This window comes from Symphodus melops, assembly GCF_947650265.1.
Source record: "Symphodus melops genome assembly, chromosome: 5".
Lineage (NCBI taxonomy): Eukaryota > Metazoa > Chordata > Actinopteri > Labriformes > Labridae > Symphodus > Symphodus melops.
The window spans coordinates 26,410,099-26,429,067 of record NC_136695.1 but is presented as its reverse complement, the minus strand read 5'-3'; the positions used below and the strand labels follow the sequence as shown (position 1 = coordinate 26,429,067).

The following is an 18,969-nucleotide window of genomic DNA, read 5'->3' as shown; positions in this document are numbered from 1 at the left end:
CGTGCTGAAAGATTCATAGGACACTGATCACTGGGGTCTTTGGGAAGCTCGAGCAGCCCTTCACGTGAGAAGTTGATGCTCTTCTTGTCCCCGTCACAGGATTGCGTCAGATGTTTGAATGACAAACGGTGATGCTGACTAGCTAGGTTGGTTGTGCTACTCAAAGACAAATGATGAGATGTATTATCAAATACACTAATCTTCTAACTTTATAATAATGTTATCAATAATATATATTAAAAAGATGTATATTGATAGGGAAAGGGTTGTACAGAAAATACGCTACGAGACTGTTTTGATTGAAGGCATCAATGTAAGTAGTAAATTATGGATTAAAGCCAGCGTGAGAAATAAAAAGCCTTGTCCACGATTGTTCATAGTTTTGACTGAACTCTGTCTTTATATGAGCTAAGTCAACAGTACCAACCTTTTGTTCTGCAGTCAAAGGATAAACGAGCCACCATTGTGAATAATTAACAGAATTTTCTCTAAGAAAACTTACTAAGGCCTTTAAAAGGTAAAGGTGAAGGATTAGGAACCATGATTTCTGACTGTTACAGTACAGTTTTCTGTGCATGTAAACAAATCCAGAGTCAGCCAGCTGTTCTGACTCACATTGGCCTCGTGTTGAGACAGAGTTTTGTCGACTTCATGACGGATATACTGGATATTATTCCTGAATTAGCGTTCCAAGTGGGGTTTCTTTTTTATTCAATTTAGTAGAAAAATCAAATCTGTCTTACCTAATATTTTGTGTTGTAAAGCAAAATGTAAGCCCTTTACTTTGTGGTGGTCATAATTATTATTATTATCGTGTAGATTTTTTTTTCCATATATGATTGACACAATAATTCAGGTCAGGGTTTTGCAATCTATCTGCAAATAAGCAGCATTACTTAATGAAATTAGGACGTCTGCAATGATGTTTGCTTGCTCCTTTATTTTACACAAGTCTGTCATGCTTCAAGAGAATTCCTCTGTCTTCAGTCCAATGCAAACATAAATAAAATCAAAACAACATGTCATTGAAAAGGTTGATTATTGATAGAAAACAAACAGTGAACTGTGTGTTTATCATGCTTTCTGTTTTTTGTTCTGATTGCTTAAATTGTGTGTCTGGCTGATTTTACTTCGTGGTTGAACATCAACAACAAAAAGCACGTGGTCATATTCAAACATCAAGGCTTTGTTTCTTTCTTTTACTTTCATGCATGTATTGCTGCAGGAGCTCACTCCGTAGGTGCTTGGGTTTGGAACTAGAGGGTCGCGGGTTCGAACCCTCACCTGCTCAGGGGGTGCCTCCAGTGGGGGCAGCTGTGGCACTCTCACATCTCTCCATTAATGCATGTGCACAGGTCCATGCTCGTGCATGAGTGTGATTCAGGCCTGTGTGTGTGTGTGAGAAGCATGTCTCTACAACAGCAGAGTGCAAACCACAATTTCACCCAAGTATATAAATTAATAAATAAACTGTATTGATGGTACCAAAAGATCTCAGTTTGAGCACAAACAAACTTTACACACTTTACATTAACTGCTACACTAATTGACTTTCAGCATTGACTTGATATATCTTTGCTGCCTCAAGGAGCTGCTTACTCATGTGCATGACTGGAGCCGTGCTTATTTGAATTACACCACAGGAAGCAAAGCGATGCTGGTTATGATGAATCAGAAGCTTCCTGATTAAAACAACAAGAACCTTGAAAGGTGTCATATTAATAAACTCAGTGATGCTATTTGTGGTCCAGTTACTGCACTGGATTACTTTAACTTTAAGTAAACACTTCATACAGATAATGCAGGAAAGATATAGGAGGTGGTTTTTACGAAACACCTTTTGTAAACATGCATGCAATGAAAAGGACATGATGTACCATCTTGTTTGCGTGTGGCGTATTTCATGAAAGGTAAAGCTCATCTTCAGCATATCTGCTGTTTTAAGCAACTTTGGATTAACCAAACATGCAACATCCTGTTTAAACGTCTGTGATGGTAACTGCAGCTGTGTTACAACAACTGAACTTCAGCAGTTCATTATGTTTGTATGGCAACAATAAAGATGTTGCAACCGAAACACAGAGACGTGCACTGCCTTTGACTACAGGTGAACAACAAGCTTTCAGCAACGCACGTAACTATGGATACTTGTATTGTTCTCTCAATCAAAAAGGAGCCATTTTAAAAATAAATCACCCCCATACTGAGTGTGTCAGCGATGACAATAGCTAATCAGACCAGGATGTAAACATGTTTATTTATGCTGTAAAAACAGTCACATATATGCGTCTTCCAGTTAATTAATTAATTAATCTTCAATTTAATTAAAAAAGTTAAATAGAATAAATTACATTTGTGATAAAAGGCCTAGGCAAAAGGGAGAGAGGCATACAGACCTATATGACATGTTGCACACAATTGCTTTTTGCGTGGTGCTTGTTGCCTTCCATCAGATGACCTGATTGAAAACTGCCCGTTAATTGACAGGTTGCATATTGATAAGCTCAGGCAGTGATGTCATAAGAGTCCAGTTACTGAATAAGCAGTTTAGTGCTTTTAGTAAAGGTGTTCAATGATTGAAGACACAATCTGCAAGTTATTAAGATGTCTCTTTTCTTAATTCTACAAAAGTAAAACGTGTGCTGTTGCAAGTGAGCCAGAATGATGTTTTTAAACCATACTTTCATTTCCTGATGGTTTTGAGTCACAAGTGTTGAAGGTTATTGGAAGTTTATGTACAGAGTTTTAAGGTGGTTATAAAACTACACCAGCAACAAGAAGACTGATAATGTTCATTTTTATTGCCTCTGAAACACCGGATGGGTGGCATATGAGTTGATAGTTAGCATCCTCTGTTGTATTAATCTTAACAAAGATTTACATTGAGTGATACTTTTGATTGTTAATTGAAAGCAGGATGAGCTTTTTCATGAAAAGCACATATCAGTTCTCCCAGTGTTTGTTCCAACAATAGAAAAAAAAGATATATATTTTTTTTTTATTCATTGCTACGAACCACTTACATGAAGAAGCATAAAAAGAGAAGGAAGAGCGAGTCAGCTGACAGTGTGAGAGATCGACACGGAGAGCACAAGAAGGAACAAAGAGGTAAAACAGATATTTTCGTGAGAGATTCATTTTATGCCAATATCATTAATGTTCCAGCACTGGTGTAAGGCCATGGTTCAAACTGTTATGTTAAAGTTCTTTCATGTTAAACTTTCAAGGACTAAATGTCAACAAGTGTTTTCACTTTAGCTGTTTCAGAACCAGTTTCATCTGCTGACCTTTTTGTCTTCTTTTTTTTTCTTTTTAATGTAAAATGTCTTTTTTACATCTGAAAACTACAGTTTGTCCAGTGGAATGAGAGACTGACTGTCCACAGCAATCAAATCAGGATGTTTGTTCTCATCTGTTCAACTCTGCTCCTCTCCATCAGAGACAGCAGTGCGCAGACAGGTAATCTTTTCTGTTGTTTTTTTGTTATTTTACAATCGCAACTAAAAGGTTAGAACATTATGGACAATGAAAAATAGCAACAGAAGAGGTTTATTTTCCCTACATTTAATTTAAAATATCACAAAGACAACGTATCAAAAGTCAAAACTAAGACATTTGATTGTCTTGGAAAAATATTGTATAATTCTTTTTATTGTATAACTGCAAAATGTTTAAAGAAATGACAACAAAAGACTTCACATTTTTTTTAAATGATTGAGAGATGCTCACTATCTGAAGTATTAAACTCTATAATGGACATGTATACTTATCAAAATTCATCTTTACACCGAATTGAGTGTTTACATATGGTTAGATGATATACAATGTGTTCTTTGCTGCTGAAAACAACAGTTATATATAAAAACAGTAATGTAATATCTGTGGAAAGATGAGATTAAACAAATGCTCTCAATAGTAAGGCATCTTTATGTTTATTATATATATGCCTTAAAATGCCCATCTGGTGCTGCAGATATCATTCAGTTAAAATAAATGAACATTTAAAGTATCTGCACACATTTGAGGGTAAAGCAGTAGTGAAATTATTTTAGCAACTTAGGATAAACCAAAAATGCAACATCCTGTTTTAACATCTGTGGTGATAACTGCAGCTGTGTTACATCAACGTAACCAGCCATAAATCAGTGGTATTCAACAGGTGCTGCAGAGCCGTATTCAGTGGTTCAGTAACATGACAAACAATGCACAAAATGTGCTTCACGATTTTTATTTCGGGAGGCTGGACCAGTTAAGAATCATGAAGAATATTAGAGTGCCATATTTTGAAGATCTTGTGTCTCACTGTTTTTATTTACAGGCGCTTCACTGGAAAGAAGAACATTCTGTCAAGGTGACTTCTGTATCACTCTTACTGATGGAGAAATAAAAGCAGAGGCTGGACTCTGTGTTGTGATACCGTGCTCTTTCACGACTAGTCGAATATTTAAACCCAAAGGTTTTGTTTGGTTCAAATGTGAAAATAAATGCTCTAATTCAAAAGTGATATTCAACAGCGATGGCAAAACGGTTGAGCCTGGGTTCATTAGTAGAGTGTCACTGTTGCAGCCTGATGTGTCTCAGGGGAACTGCAGCATCATCATCAACGACCTCACTGCCTCAGACTCTGGATCCTATCAGCTCAGAGTTACAGGTTTCCAATTTTTTCAGACGCCTGAAAATGGATATACATTTTTCTCCACAGCAACTGTCTCTGTTAAAGGTATGGAAATCTACAGCAACCTTTAAAGTCAAAATGTTATTTTGACATGCATACATACTCCAACATACTGTTTTTAAGTCCTCATGGGGATGAACAATATGTGACAGTGGTCAACCTCTGTTAGGAACAAGTAAAAACCTGAGGCAGTTCTTGATGTAACTCTATTGTTAAAATGTTTAAAGTTTGAAGCCCAAATGTATTATTCACCCTTTACTCTGTAATATAAGTAATATAAGATTAAATTGCATCAGTAAAAGGTATTTATAAACTACCTTTATGGCACATTTGAACAGAGGTGGGCTCAGTTCGTCAAAAGTTTAACTTTGTTAACTGTCGGTCTGTTGACAAAGACTATCTTCAATATCAGTTGATCAATTACTCCTTTAATAATTAACTGAAGTAGGCCTAAACATTAATGTTAAATAGTGTTACAGTTTAATGAACGAAGTGTTGCCTGCAACTTTCCGCCGAATTCGTCCGTAGTTGATGGAATTAAAGAAATTTGTTATTTTTGATATACAATCGAAAACACAAACAAAGTGGCATTTTTTAGGACACTTACTGTTTTTAACATCTTCTTTAACTGGCCTATAGCCAGTCATCCAATGTAGATTTAGCTTCAAGTAATGTGTATAAACAGAGGTTTGCATGCCTCTCTTGTGGTTTCAAGACCTAACACTATCACTAACACTGTTCTTGAAGTTGCAGTTCAGACTGTAAATGATTGCAACAGTCATGGCCATAGTCCTTTATCACAAACAGCCAGCTATCTTTCAAAGAGGACACATCATCAACAGTAACAGATGGAATCTGACATTAGCTTAAGAAGAACATTTTGCTAGCATCCTCCTCAAAAAAGAAGAAAAAAAAATACTGTAAATTTCAGGATATAAGTAGCACCAGTTTATAACAATCTGTTTTGGGGTAAAAAAAAAAGAAGGATGAAACTGTCTTCCTGTGTGATAATTCCTGTTGTGTTCAGCAGAGTCCACAAGGTGCATCGGTGCAGCTTTGTTTTCACTGAGTGGAGTGTAATCCTGCCAACTAGTTGAGCTCTTCCTACAGTAATGTTGAACTGATAAACCTTTTAGCATAGCCAAATGCAAATGTTTTTGACCTGCAGAGTGTTCACCTGGTACTGATGGACCTTTCTCCCTTCAGATCTGACCCAGAAGCCCAGAGTGACGGTTCCTCCTCTGATAGAGGGGCTGCAGACCACACTGAGCTGCACTGCTCCTGGTCTCTGCTCTGGATCTGCTCCTGAGATCACCTGGATGTGGAGAGGAGGAGGAGGAGGAGGAGGAGAGAAGGACTCCCACATCACAGGAAACATCACTGATTTTGAGATGAAGAATTTGAATGCTGTATCACAAAGACACAGCTCAACTTTAACTTTAAACCCCTCATTTATCCAACACCACAACACTGAGGTCACCTGTCGGGTTGAATTAGTGAACAACATCACTACAGAGGAGACAGTGACTCTGAAAGTTAACTGTGAGTATAGAGCTTAGTGTGAACATCGACATTAACTCGTAGAATTACTTTTTTTGTTTTCCCACTTTGACAAAACTCCTGAAACTTTCCAAAAATGTCAGGATGAACTTCATTTGTGAAGACACATTTTTCATTACAACTATACTCAGAATTTTTTCTTCCAGCCGCCTTAAGAAATTACTGTCAGGGTGATCCTGTGTGTGAATGCGGCAGGTAATATTCAGGAAAATTCCCCACAAGCGAGCCGTTAGGGGAAGCTGACTGATTGAAACACTGGACCATTGGGTGACTGCTAGCGAGGCTGCTTCTTAGTCTTACTATTATGTACTTTACCAATCATTTCTTAATAACTGTCCAATAACACAAAGCATCTGTAAAAAGGCAAAATCAATTATCATTATAACATTGGATGCTCCACATCAGAATTAGTAAAGTATTTTGCTGTGTGTGTTTGCACATTGTCAATAAGCAAGTCAGACAGATTTTGGTAGCAGCCAGTCTGGAAATACGTTCCATATTTTCCGTAGTGCATGTGGGAAAAAAGCTTTACGGACCAGTTAATGAAAAGCAATACCGTACTCTGTAAGCATTCTGCGTTTACGGTCACTAAATCATTTTAACAATTCTGAACGTGTGTCCACAGTGTATCCAAAGATCCTAAACAGCTCTAAATGTGAGGTTCAGTCAGCTTTACTGACCTGTGTGTGTGCCAGTGAGGGGCTTCCTTTACCCACCATCAGATGGCCGCTGTTGGAAAACCACACCCAGTACTCTGTCACTACCACTATGACAAGCAGCACAGTGACCAGTACATTTACCTTAACTGTGAAGGACCAACGCAACACTGTGGTTGAGTGTGTCAGCAGCAGCAAAGTTGGGAATGTGAAACGGAGCCTCACCATAGTCACGTCAGAGAGGCGAGAAGGTTAGTTAACACTTTAATATAAACAATAGTTCTGTTTCAAGTTTATTAGTTCCTAATAGTTTTGGTTGAAGTACATTTTTACCATTGAACAAAAAACAAACCAAAACAACAACAACAACAAACAAACAAAAAACAAACAAACAATAACAAAAACAATCAGGGTTAGCTTGAACATAACAAGCAATTACAGCAGCTCTGCTCAATAGCAAAACTGATCAGCTTCATTGTTAATGTCCTCTGAATCCAACATAATAGATCTTTGTGTCATCTTTTATCAGATCAACACAGTCTGAATCTCTGGGTAGTTGTTGCTGCTGTATCTCTCAGTGTGAATGTCGTCCTCGTTATCAGCCTAATGTTCCTGTGGTATGTTACTACACCATCATTTTATGCTCTGAAAGCTCTATTGACGTACTGGAAACTTTTCGATATTTCATCACATGTCCCTTCCTTCTTCTCTCCATAGCAACAAAAGAAAAATAGTGAAACCAACCCAGGAGGACATAACATACATGTCGCTGAAGAAAAGAGACCAATCAGCAGAGTACGATGTTATCGGCAAGCATCTGAACAAACAAGACTCAACTCAACAGAGGGAGAATGAAGTGGTGATATTTTAAATTATATTTCCAACATGTGTAAGATGTCATGACAATGGTATTTCTGAATATTCTCAAAAAAGTATTTTTATCACACTGTTTTACTTTTTTTAGTTAATTTTCTAAAACCTTTATTTAAACAGTTTAAGTTAACAGTGTCCACTTTTTTGTACAATAAACTGTTTACATTCACTGGCCATCTAATTGGGTTATTCCCAGTATAATCCAAGTCCACTATTGTAGCTGTGATGCCTTTTGTTTGTAGTTTTTTTAAAATGTCTTTTTAATCACTAGACACCTGTATTGATATTTTTCCAGTCAAATAAATGGTATTTTAAAGTTGATTTGAAAAAGGTTCATGAGATGTCATTTAGTTCAGTTAAATGTTTCAAAACAATATGTTCATGTGTAACATATTTATTTGTATTGAGTTATACCCACAATTTGAGATTAAAAACCTAATTTTCACGTTTCTAAATTACACTGTGATCTTTGGTGTAAAATAAGACTTCATCTGGCATTGTATATTTTTGCTAGTAAAGATAAATATTAAGAATTTCACATTTTGATGGGTAAACAACTGGATATATTTAATAAAGTAACTTTGGAATAACCCAACGTGTGACATCCTGTTATCTGTGATAGAACTGTGGCACTTCCATTATTACATCAGCTAAACTTCAATAACAGTTTTGTTACATTCCAACATTAAAAATAATAACACATTTCCTTTCACTTCTAATAGCTTATAAGATAAGTCAACAAAACAGCTTTTTGATTGGGGAGAGCAGTGCATTTTTGACGATTATGTTCACTTTATAAAGTTTATGGTCCAAATTTCCTTGAGTATTTTATTAAACGAAGTTCCTTTAAAAGGTGAAACAGCGCCTCCCCAGATTGCACTGTGACTGTCTGTCCTGTGCGTGGTGAAAGAGGGTATTGCACTCTTGTAGAAGGACAATCATGCAACAGGTGAGCAGTTAAATCAATTTACTTCATGCTGTAGTTGTGGATGTCCCGGAAACCCTTGGGAGGGAAGGAAAAAATGTTACCCATTGAATCTAATTGGAAAGACAATTTAAATTAACCTAAATGGAAGTTTTACTCAGTAAGTAAAGTGGTGTCTTGAATTGGGGCTTAAATGCAATACTTAATTTGATTTACTTGTTTATTTTTTTCCTTTAATCTGTTATCCAGTCACATCTTTAACCAAATGTTGTTTCTTAGTCCAGACATTCATTACTATAGTTAATTGATTTGCAATTTGTACTTCATGATTAATCAATCTATCAAATAATCAATCTTTATTTGTATAGTGCCATGTTGCCCCCACAGTCTAAGTCTATAGCAGTATAACTAGTAGATGGTCCATACCTGCACCAGCCCTAACTATAAGATGAATCAAAAATGTTTTTTTAAAAGTCTAATCTTAAGTACAGAGTGTTTGCCTCCCGGCTAATGACCAAGCACATCTCTCTAATTTGTTGGCTGATGTGTTATCCAACAAATATCAAGGTGGAGCATGTGATAATGTTTTGATCAAAGCAAAACATTTCCTCACTTCTGTCACATTTCCTTAAATTTAGTCTGTACAATTAGCAGTTCTGATCTTTCATATCTGAGTGTTTTCTTAACTCTTGCAATGAGACCCTGTCGTATTTCATGATCTTATTTCATTCAGGGTTGATCTCAAACTACTGAAACTGCTATGACTTTTCTGAGAACTGTATTTACAGATGTTGCACAATATGAGATGTAAAAACACACAAGTATGCGAAAGTGCTTCCTGACATGATGCCTGCATTTAGAATGAGGAAACCCTTATGTAAACCCATTTCAGCATCTTCTCGACACGTTTTTTACAGAAACAATCTTTTTTCAGACTGACAGACAGAAACAAACAGTACGTGATGTTTGTCCAATAGATGTGATTTAAGCAGACATACAAGAACAAATGCACATTATATTTAAAAAAAAACAAAAGACGTGTTCATCCCTTTTCAAAAAGGCATAAAAATCATGTTACTGTAAATCGTAAAGAGGATCCAACTGAACGGGAATACATACATTTTAGTAGTGAACATTTCTAATTTGATCTTGGATGTATTCTTCTGTTTCAGCTCATAGGACTTGTTACTATCCCTAGTAATCAGCACTTCCCTGATTTGAGTGGGAAGAGGGAAGAGGGGAGGAGTTGAAGGAAAGAGAGGAGAAGGGCAAAGGAAGGAGGTGAAGGAGGCAGTGAAAGGATCATGGATTTAAGTGGGGAGAGGGGTAATAACGTCATCAGGGTCATGTGTTATGGAAAATGTTACTCCATTTGTACTACGAAGGTCTCATAGAATCTGTCATATAAAATGTATGTGAAATGTCTTAGAACACTACATGCACAGGGTGTTTTGTTTCCCATCATTTTGTTCCCTTTATTCTGTTTCTCACACTCTGTACATGTGGGAAGAGTCACCCAGGCTCTTTCTCACTGGACTCCATCTCCTTCTCAGCCTTGGGAGATGGTAAATAGTCACGTAGTCTCTTTTCTCACACTAGGGGATAGATTGTGCCCTGCCAGGTGGGCAGTGGCTCTATGTGGCGTGATGGGGAGTGATCTGTGTAATGTGATGGAAATGTATAAGTTTTCATGTTTGCCTTTTCTCGGGGCCTCTTTCTCTCCTCACCGCGTGAGAGAGGGGTCTTCGAACGCTTATCTTGCCTTCGAATAAATGTTCATTGAGACCAGGTCGATCTTGGGGTTCCTTTCTGAATAGATCTTCTCACTCTTTATTTTCACTCTTTGGTAATGGGAAAAATTCCACAACACATGTCAGGTGGGCACCCTCCTTCAACTGTGTTTCGTTGATAGGCCCACTCCCATCCCCTTCAGGAGCTTTTTGTTACCCGCTACATTTTTATTTTATTGTATATGCTGCTGGAACCTAAATTTCCTTGAGGGAGTCATCCCAAAAGGATCAATAAAGTTCAGTCTAAGTCTAAGCTTGGTTGTGGATGTGGCCAAGAATCCTCTGCACCCAACCTCTACTGGGAGCACCTGTGTACGCCAGCCTTGTTGTTGTGCCTTAAAGGCTGACTCTGTGTACTTTTCGTTCATACGCCTCACTCACTGTAGCCTCCCGCAGTACAGTTAGCTCCACGATGAACAGGGACTTCTGAGATTGACCACAAAATAAGATCTGGCCTGAGATTGATGTTTAAGATCTCAGGTGGAAACCTAAATTACTGGTTAAGATTAACGTGTATTCTCTAGTCCCTTGCGACATCTAACAGGGTGTTATCCACTCTTGCTGCTGGACTTAAACGTGTATAAAAGCTTGTCAGCCTCAGGAGAGGAGAAGTAAGGCACAGCGAGTTCCTTATTTCTGAGGAAACTTCCTGAAGTTTTGTTGCAAAAAAAAAGAAGAAACAGAAAAGTGAAAAGGGTCATTTCAGAGGCGACACTTGTGGAGAGAAGAGAGCAGGGGGACAAGACACAAAGAGGTAACAGAGAACATTTACATTTTTTATTAATATACTTAAAGCCTGTAAATGGAAGCGACTGATTTGATTTATTCTTCTCCTGTGTATTTAAAGAAAAACACCTTTTTGATATACTGTGATTTAATGGTAAAGTTTAATGGGTGCTGGAGAAACATGTTTATGATGTGTAGGATGGACTAAATGCTGTATGTTAAACGTAATTAATTTGGTTAATGTTAAGAAGGGCCAGAGTTTAATAAAAAATGTCTCAAGAGCAGTGTTTTACCATTACAGAAAAACCTCAGGGTAATCACACCCCCTGGGCAGAGCTTGATGATTTGCAACTATGGAATAACTGATCATGCAACATCCTGTTTTTAGGGCTGTCATGTCAGCGGTGGATTTCCCGTTTGTTCTGTTCCTCCACATTTACTGCACCTTCACAGTAAAATCTGTTCTGTAGAGGAATTGACTGACTCAACAATCAAATCAGGATGTTTGTTCTCATGTGGATGACTCTGCTTTTCTGTATGTGTGGCAGCAAGGCAGATGTAGGTATGTATTCATTTCGCACAAAAAAACAAAACAGCAACACAATTCCTAATCACAAGTATTTCGCTTTTCTACCTTGAATTTAAGAGCTGAGTCGTAGCTTTCTTGGCATGTTTTTTTGTGTATTGTGACATGAATTTATTTTAACCATTTGTTTGCCAAAGTTGCACTTCTCAATCTCCATTAAAAAAAAAAAGAATTGATTTGCAAAGCCCATGTCATATAAAGTGTGTCTTTAAAGTTAATTGACTTGGTAAAGCTGTTGTGATGTTTACCATTGTTGCTGAGCAACCAGCAGTTATATCAAACAAAAACAGATTTACTAACTAACTGTTGGTCAGAAGTAGAAGTATTTTTCTCAGTTTGTATTTGACATCTTATTGTACTTTTTCACTTGAAGTATTCTGACTTCTGTATGTTATCATCCACAGGTGCATCATTGGAAAGAAGAGAGTTCTGTCAAGGGGATTTCTGCATCACTCTGATTGATGGAGAAATAACAGCAGAGGCTGGGCTCTGTGTCATGATACCATGCTCTTTCACAGTTAGATCTGGTTATTATCCCCAAAGTCTTGTTTGGCTCAAATGTGAACATCAAAGATGTGATGATTCAGATGTGATATTCAGCACAAACAGCCAAACGATTCAGCCTGGGTTCAAAGGTCGAGTGTCACTGTTGGAGCCAAACGTTTTTCGAAGGGACTGCAGCATCATCATCAACGACCTCAAAGCGTCAGACTCTGGATCCTATCAGCTCAGAGTTAATCTTGTCACTTTTATTGGGTCCACTCGACGATCCGATCAATTTCAATATCAACGAAAAACGACTGTCTTAGTTAAAGGTATGAAGGGCTACGCAAAACAAACAGTTATCATGTTCACTGTTGTATAATTACACTGAATTTGAACAACAACTTGATGCTGTTTATATTGTCTTTGGAGTGCACAGTAGATATTGACATTTGTCGACCCCTGTTGGCAGCCGTCAGGAGCTCCAGCTGTCGTCATACATTTGAAGTTTTTTGTATCTTAAGTATGTTTTGTCCACACTTGAATGGCTCTGGAGTATTAGTCTGCTCTCCTGATTCTACATGATTTCTCTCCTATCAGATCTGACCCAGAAGCCCACAGTGACGGTTCCTCCTCTGACAGAGGGGCTTCAGACCACACTGAGCTGCACTGCTCCTGGTCTCTGCTCTGGATCTGCTCCCAAGATCACCTGGATGTGGAGAGGAGGAGGAGGAGGAGGAGGAGAGGATGACTCCCACATTACAGAAAACATCACCGATTTCAAGTCGGTTGCACAAAGACACAGCTCAACTTTGAACTTTACACCCTCTGCGAAGCACCATGGCACCAACATCACCTGTAAGGTGGGCTTCAAAAACAAAATCACAACAGAGGAGACGGTGACTCTCAGTGTGACCTGTGAGTACTTTGTTTAATTTGATCTCAAATTTGTTCAGTATTGCATTTACATTGTAAGTCAAACTGTGTATATTTCTGTCTCACAGATGTAAAGGAAGTCAACATTTCTGGAAACACAAGTGTGAGGGAGGGTGAGCTGCTGCAGCTAACCTGCGGTGTTGAAAGTTTCCCACCGTCTTTAGTCACGTGGACAAAAATGTCTGCCAAAGACATTAAAGCTGGATCCAAAACAGATGTGAAAAATGACACTATAGCTAACCTGGACAACACGACTGAAACCTACCTGCAGAGAGGATTTGGACAGGTGACTTTGTCCATCACTAATGTGACGGCTAAAGATTCTGGACAGTACATCTGCACCGTAAATCATTCAAACATCACCCTGATGCAAAAAGTTGACATTGAAGTGATATGTAAGTGTGAACCAAAGAATCATGTTCCTCTTTGTCTTCATTAGATAACTGACACCAGCAGAAAACAGACTTCCTCTGCTCCAGCACCTCTAGACATATGGGAGGCTTTTTTAACATACAATTTATATTTAACTCTTCCTACAGGAGATCAGAATTGATTCAACATCATGACTTGAGTGTTTGATTAAAATAGCAATCAGATCCGTATAGTGATGAAGGCTTTGTGAAAAGTGACTTTTGTTTGTAAGCCTAACTGGAGTCAAATGTTCAGAATAATAAAAGTCTGTTGAAGTTGACGTTGAGGAAATTTCAAAATGTTTAGACTTTAGTGCCATCTAGTGGCAGTATGAAGAATTTCACAGAGAAGAGATGCTCATTTAAGACTTAGTCTATTTCACATTACAATGTATGTAGTGTACATCACATACATACTACAGTACAAAGATGTCACACCATTATACATATTGGTGCCGTTTTCAGTAGGCCTCTACAGTCAGCACATTTTCAAGAAACACGGTTACACATCTGGACTAATTGTTTTACACAGTCTTCAACTAATATGAGCTGCGATAAGCTACATACATATGATGACTTTGTCTTTTAAATGTGATGCCTATATTTACTTGTAGTCTTATTCAGTATTTGGAAGTATGTTGTTTTCTCCCTCTTATTTGTGTAAAATGTTCTTCACAGATATGAAAACACCTGTAATCACTGGGAACACAAAGCTTACTAAAAGGGAAACTCTCAATCTGACCTGCAGTGTTGAAAGTTTTCCTCCGTCTCTTATCACGTGGACTTTACCTGGTTCCAACACTTACCTTATAAATGACACTGGATCAGCAACACTTGTCATCCCTAATGTAACGATGGATAACTCTGGAAGATACATCTGTACAGCAAAACACCTGGACACGACTGTCACTGTGTTTACTGATGTGTCTCGTAAGTAATCATTATCTTTTTAAAAAACCTTTAAAATGATCATTTACACTATCAGCAGTTGTCTTATGAGGATTTTCTGTGTGTGTGTTTTACAGTGTTTCCAAGCATCTTTGAAAACTCAGGATGTGACTTTCAGTCGGGGCTCTTGACTTGTATCTGTATCAGTGAGGGTTTTCCTTTACCCACCATCAGATGGCCGCTGTTGTGGAACCGTACCGAGTACTCTGTCATGACATCTGTGAAAAACCACATTGTCAACAGCACCATCACTCTCCACGTCGATGACTTCAGCAACACTGTTGCTGAGTGCGTCAGCCGTAATGAAAATGGGGAAGCAAAAGAAAACCTCACCATTGAGATGACCATCTCAGAAGAAAAAGGTGCAGCTGCTTGACTTAACCACTTATGCTCCAAGACTACAGACATTTTTGACCTTTTGAATGTGAAGACTACAATTTAAGATGTTACAATTCAGTTTCATGTATAATAATAATGAATTGTGTCACTGTTGATTACAGATGGATCCAGGATGTTAAATGTGTTTTCACGGTTGGAGGTCATCATTGCCTTTTTGATTGGTGCACTTCTTTCAGCCGTCTTCTGCTTCTTGGGAAACAAATGCCGCAGGTGCGCCATTAATACCAACAAATAATTTAGGTTTGGTTTCTTATTTGCGTGATTGTCAAATATACATTTTACATGTTTGCGTTTTCTTCTTCCAGAAAAAGACAGAGTAGTTCTGGATATCTGGATAAGACTTTGGAGATGGTGACTAGTCAAGAGGATCCACTGGTAATAAATCTTATTACAGTTGATATATTTGAAGTTAAAACCTGCATTTTCTTCAGATTGCATGGCGTGAATAAATAAATTAAAGATACTCCTCATAACTTTTAATCAACAATTTACTGAATCCCCTATACGTCCCCTAAGTACATGATACAGATTTTATAAACAGCTGTTCGCTATTGATAACGAAGCTTTCTCCAGTCTTCATGTTTGCCCCCCCTTTCAGTTTTGTACAACCTTAAAATATATCTGTAATATTAGCACAACAGAAAGATTGACCCTACATAGATACACAGTTTGTTGCTTGTGGATGATGCTAATGAGTTGCATGATTAATGTACCTCACAGATCGATGCTGGTCAAGAAGTGCAAGATGTTCAGACCTACGACCATGAGGTGACATCAGCAGGAGCTGTGGCAGAGGAGAAAGCCGCCCTTGATCCGGACCGTGGACCAAATGACGTGGAGTACGCCAGCATTGATTTCTCTTTGTTGAAAAGGAAGTCAGCAACAAAACAAGAGACCACAGAGACTGAATACGCTGAAATAAAGAAAGACGTAAACGAGCAGAGAGAAGATAAAAGTGAAGAAGAAGGTGAAGTCGATGAGGACAAAGAGGAAGAGATGATGATAGGGGAGGATGAGGAGACTAAAAACAGTGTCCCAGAAGAGGAGGACAGAGGGGATGAAGCAGTGTACTCCAATGTAAAGGATGTAATGGATGACATCTGAGGATCATGTTGCATTTTTAAATTGCTTGAGGTAAGTTATCTGGATCTGCGCTTCAAATTCATAGCATAAGGAACTGAAAGGATTGACACGTGATAGGGGCTTTACATCTCTCATCTGGAAATTTGGGACATTTTTCTTTTTGACATTAACTTATAATTAAATCTTCTGAATAAATGGACACATCCTTCAAAGAGCTGACTCGACCATTGAGAAGTGGAAGGAGGACCAAAGGGTAATGCCTCTATCCTCTCGACTGAAGTGTCTTTTTGTAAGACATACCTTTGATGAGCATGTCTCTCTAGGGTACTCAGAAAAAATGGACCTTCATTGAACCCCTTCGCAGCCAAACGGTGTCAATGTTTCTTTTTCAGGGGATTTCGCAGAACAGAATGACAAAAATCTTTTTTACAAGCCTGTGTAGAATGGCCAATACTGTGAGCATGTTAGCATACTTTAACTTCTACTTTATTGTCCTAGAGGGGACTTTTTTTTTACAGCCAGGTTAAAAAAAGAAACGTACAGAAACACAACAGAGACACACACAAGATTGGTTCCACAGCAAATAAACCTAAAGGATATGGTCATATTGTACAGCTTTCTCCAAACACAATGATTCATGGCCAAACAATCCTAAGGGTTAAGGGTTAATCCTAAGGGAAATTAAATGGACAAAGTCTTGGGGTGCCAACCAAGTTCTGTAAATAGAGCAGCAAGTCGAAAGTCTTCAACTCACTGTGTCAGCCGCAGGTTCAAGTCCTGGCCTCAGTCCTTTGATGCATGTCCACTCCAAACTCTCCACCTCACATTTCCTGTGTGTCTTCAGGTAGGCTTTCAAAGTATGCAACAAAAAAAAAAGGATTAAATCTGCAGACTTTCTAAAGATTGTCAACGTAAGCAGTGAGCAGGTGGATATTTGAAGAAGCCTATCAGAGTGATGCAGAACTTGTCACACAGTAAAGGTTGATATCCCTCCCTCTATCACATATTTTAAGCCCAACTCAGTTTCTGCACATGGCTGTTCATCATGAGTCCGGTTTGCTCGAAGGTTTCGGCCTCTTAAAAGAAGTTGCTTCTTGCCTATGTAACATTGCTGAATGTTGCTTAGTGCTCATGATGGATGAATGTTGGGTCTTTGTAAATAATGTAACGAGTCAGGTCTAAAACCTGCTTTTTGTCTCGAGAAAACATTTGTGATGAATTGGTGCTATACGAATAAAGATTGGTTCATGTCATTGACCAGAATCAGAACTTTCAACACAGCAATTAAATAAATTAAAATTTTTGGCTGCTTTAATTATCAGTTTTTAAAAATGGTCATTATTGGCCTCATTTATCTGAAAATCAGATAAAGTTTATCTGGTAAAAACAGTCAAAGTTGACTTCTCCTTTTTAATGAAGTGCATGAATTAACCTGAACTAACTTTCTCAGAATAAGCAGAATTTGGGGCTCATTGTAAAATAGCATACAGTAAATATTTATTGTTGGATGAAATCCCTGAGTTGTTGGTTACATAGGTGCCTTTGTTACTGCTGGTTCATACTGCAGTCTCAATGGATTTGAAAGTTGAGTGTTCAAAAACTTCACTTTGTAAGTAGGAAGTCACAGAAAATAACAAAAGTGTGGCCTGTTGGCTTCTCCAAATAGATCTTGCACGTTAAAGTGTGAGGAGGAAGTTATTAGAGAGAACACAGTAATTCCATATAAGGCAATATTTAAACTGATGGTCAGCAGAGACTTTGCTCAGATATGACAACATGACAACACAAAACATGAGACCGACAAACAAATTAAAGGGCTAGAACAAACACAACAAAGTTCAGATTACATGTCAGAATCAGCTTTTTATTGTCCAGGTATGCTCACACATACAACGATTTAGCTCTCCATGTGTAAAAAATACATAAAAAATTCACTTTAATAAACCAGTGGGGCCAACCGATATGAGATTTTTGGGGCCGATAATGAAAAAATCTGATCCTGATAAATGTTTTTATCTTTTTTAGATCCATCATCGATCTGTAGAGATAGATTGACAAACACGTTTATTGTGTTGTACCCCTTAAATGCAGTTATCAAACTCGTGGAAAAGAAATATAATGAAGACATGATGGTTGCTCAACTGGAAAATAGCTGAACATGTACATGCAGCACCGTATCTGTGTAATTCAATGATACTTGAATACTATTTGACAGGTGAATAAATCTATTAATATCAGCGTGTCTCTGCGGTACAATTAGCCGATATGATTGTCATTTGATATGCTAAAATTTGACAAGATTGTCGGCTGGCCGATTAATCAGTCGAGCTCTGCAAGCCTACACGTGACAGAAGAGCAATGTTGAGCAGTGCAAAAGATGCTACAAAGAAACATATTACGTTAACATTTACTGGGTGTGTTAATCCACATGACTTTGGTAGTTTTCTATGTATGTACATGAAGGCAGCATGCATAGACTGTTGTGAGTTGAGAAGGAGAACAATAATGACACAAACAAGTAAGTGAAAATGCACTTTTTGTTTTTTATGTGAACTGATTAAGATTATAAGGGCTGTGTAAGGTAGCATGTTATAATCAACATTATAACATGCAACCTTATTGTGTAGACCATGCACACTCTCCAGCACGCAGGATGGTAGCTGGTTTCTTAAGCTGACCAAACTATTTTTAAACGCCTTTACAGAACTTCCCCCTTTCTCAAAGTTTCTCATGAACAAATGTGACTAAATGTTTAATTTGTTTATAATTTCCCATGTTTGTAAATTATATTAACGTATATACAAAGATATACATTAAGTAGATTTTGCTGTAGCTCATCATTTTGCATTTCGATGAGAGGCAGCAGCGTGAAGATACTTCCTGGAAAGTTATATAAGTGTGAAGAGGGAAGAAGTACAA

At 37.9% G+C, this 18,969-nt stretch overlaps 2 protein-coding genes across 5 annotated transcripts; both read left to right on the top strand.

The window, feature by feature from the left end:
* Positions 1 to 2,970: 2,970 nt before the first annotated feature.
* Positions 2,971 to 17,298, top strand: LOC306824662 (myelin-associated glycoprotein-like). 4 transcript variants are annotated; one of them, XM_079344873.1, is made up of 10 exons: positions 2,971 to 3,108; positions 3,351 to 3,459; positions 4,319 to 4,651; positions 12,875 to 13,192; positions 13,279 to 13,605; positions 14,299 to 14,550; positions 14,646 to 14,930; positions 15,069 to 15,177; positions 15,273 to 15,342; positions 15,688 to 17,298. In XM_079344873.1, exons 2-10 carry the CDS (start codon positions 3,399 to 3,401, stop codon positions 16,069 to 16,071), a joined length of 2,139 nt encoding a protein of 712 aa, XP_079200999.1. In that variant the 5' UTR covers positions 2,971 to 3,108; positions 3,351 to 3,398; the 3' UTR covers positions 16,072 to 17,298. The 4 variants fall into 4 exon arrangements, with proteins under 4 accessions (XP_079200999.1, XP_079200997.1, XP_079200998.1 ...); XM_079344871.1 differs by lacking the exons at positions 2,971 to 3,108; positions 3,351 to 3,459; positions 4,319 to 4,651 and adding exons at positions 11,181 to 11,233; positions 11,594 to 11,767; positions 12,196 to 12,606; XM_079344872.1 differs by lacking the exons at positions 2,971 to 3,108; positions 3,351 to 3,459; positions 4,319 to 4,651 and adding exons at positions 11,542 to 11,767; positions 12,196 to 12,606.
* LOC306824665 (uncharacterized protein) lies at positions 4,827 to 8,359 on the top strand. The gene is made up of 4 exons (XM_079344880.1): positions 4,827 to 6,217; positions 6,861 to 7,142; positions 7,421 to 7,508; positions 7,609 to 8,359. Exons 1-4 carry the CDS (start codon positions 5,995 to 5,997, stop codon positions 7,760 to 7,762), a joined length of 747 nt encoding a protein of 248 aa, XP_079201006.1. The 5' UTR covers positions 4,827 to 5,994; the 3' UTR covers positions 7,763 to 8,359.
* Positions 17,299 to 18,969: the final 1,671 nt, after the last annotated feature.

Coding starts and splice junctions, on each gene's coding strand:
- LOC306824665 (XM_079344880.1), top strand. CDS start 5,995: ATGTGGAGAGGAGGAGGAGGAGGAGGAGGAGAGAAGGACTCCCACATC. Junction 7,143..7,420: donor CACGTCAGAGAGGCGAGAAG/GTTAGTTAACAC, acceptor ATCTTTTATCAG/ATCAACACAGTCTGAATCTC. Junction 7,509..7,608: donor ATCAGCCTAATGTTCCTGTG/GTATGTTACTAC, acceptor TTCTCTCCATAG/CAACAAAAGAAAAATAGTGA.
- LOC306824662 (XM_079344871.1), top strand. CDS start 11,707: ATGTTTGTTCTCATGTGGATGACTCTGCTTTTCTGTATGTGTGGCAGC. Junction 11,768..12,195: donor TGGCAGCAAGGCAGATGTAG/GTATGTATTCAT, acceptor TATCATCCACAG/GTGCATCATTGGAAAGAAGA. Junction 14,931..15,068: donor GACCATCTCAGAAGAAAAAG/GTGCAGCTGCTT, acceptor TGTTGATTACAG/ATGGATCCAGGATGTTAAAT.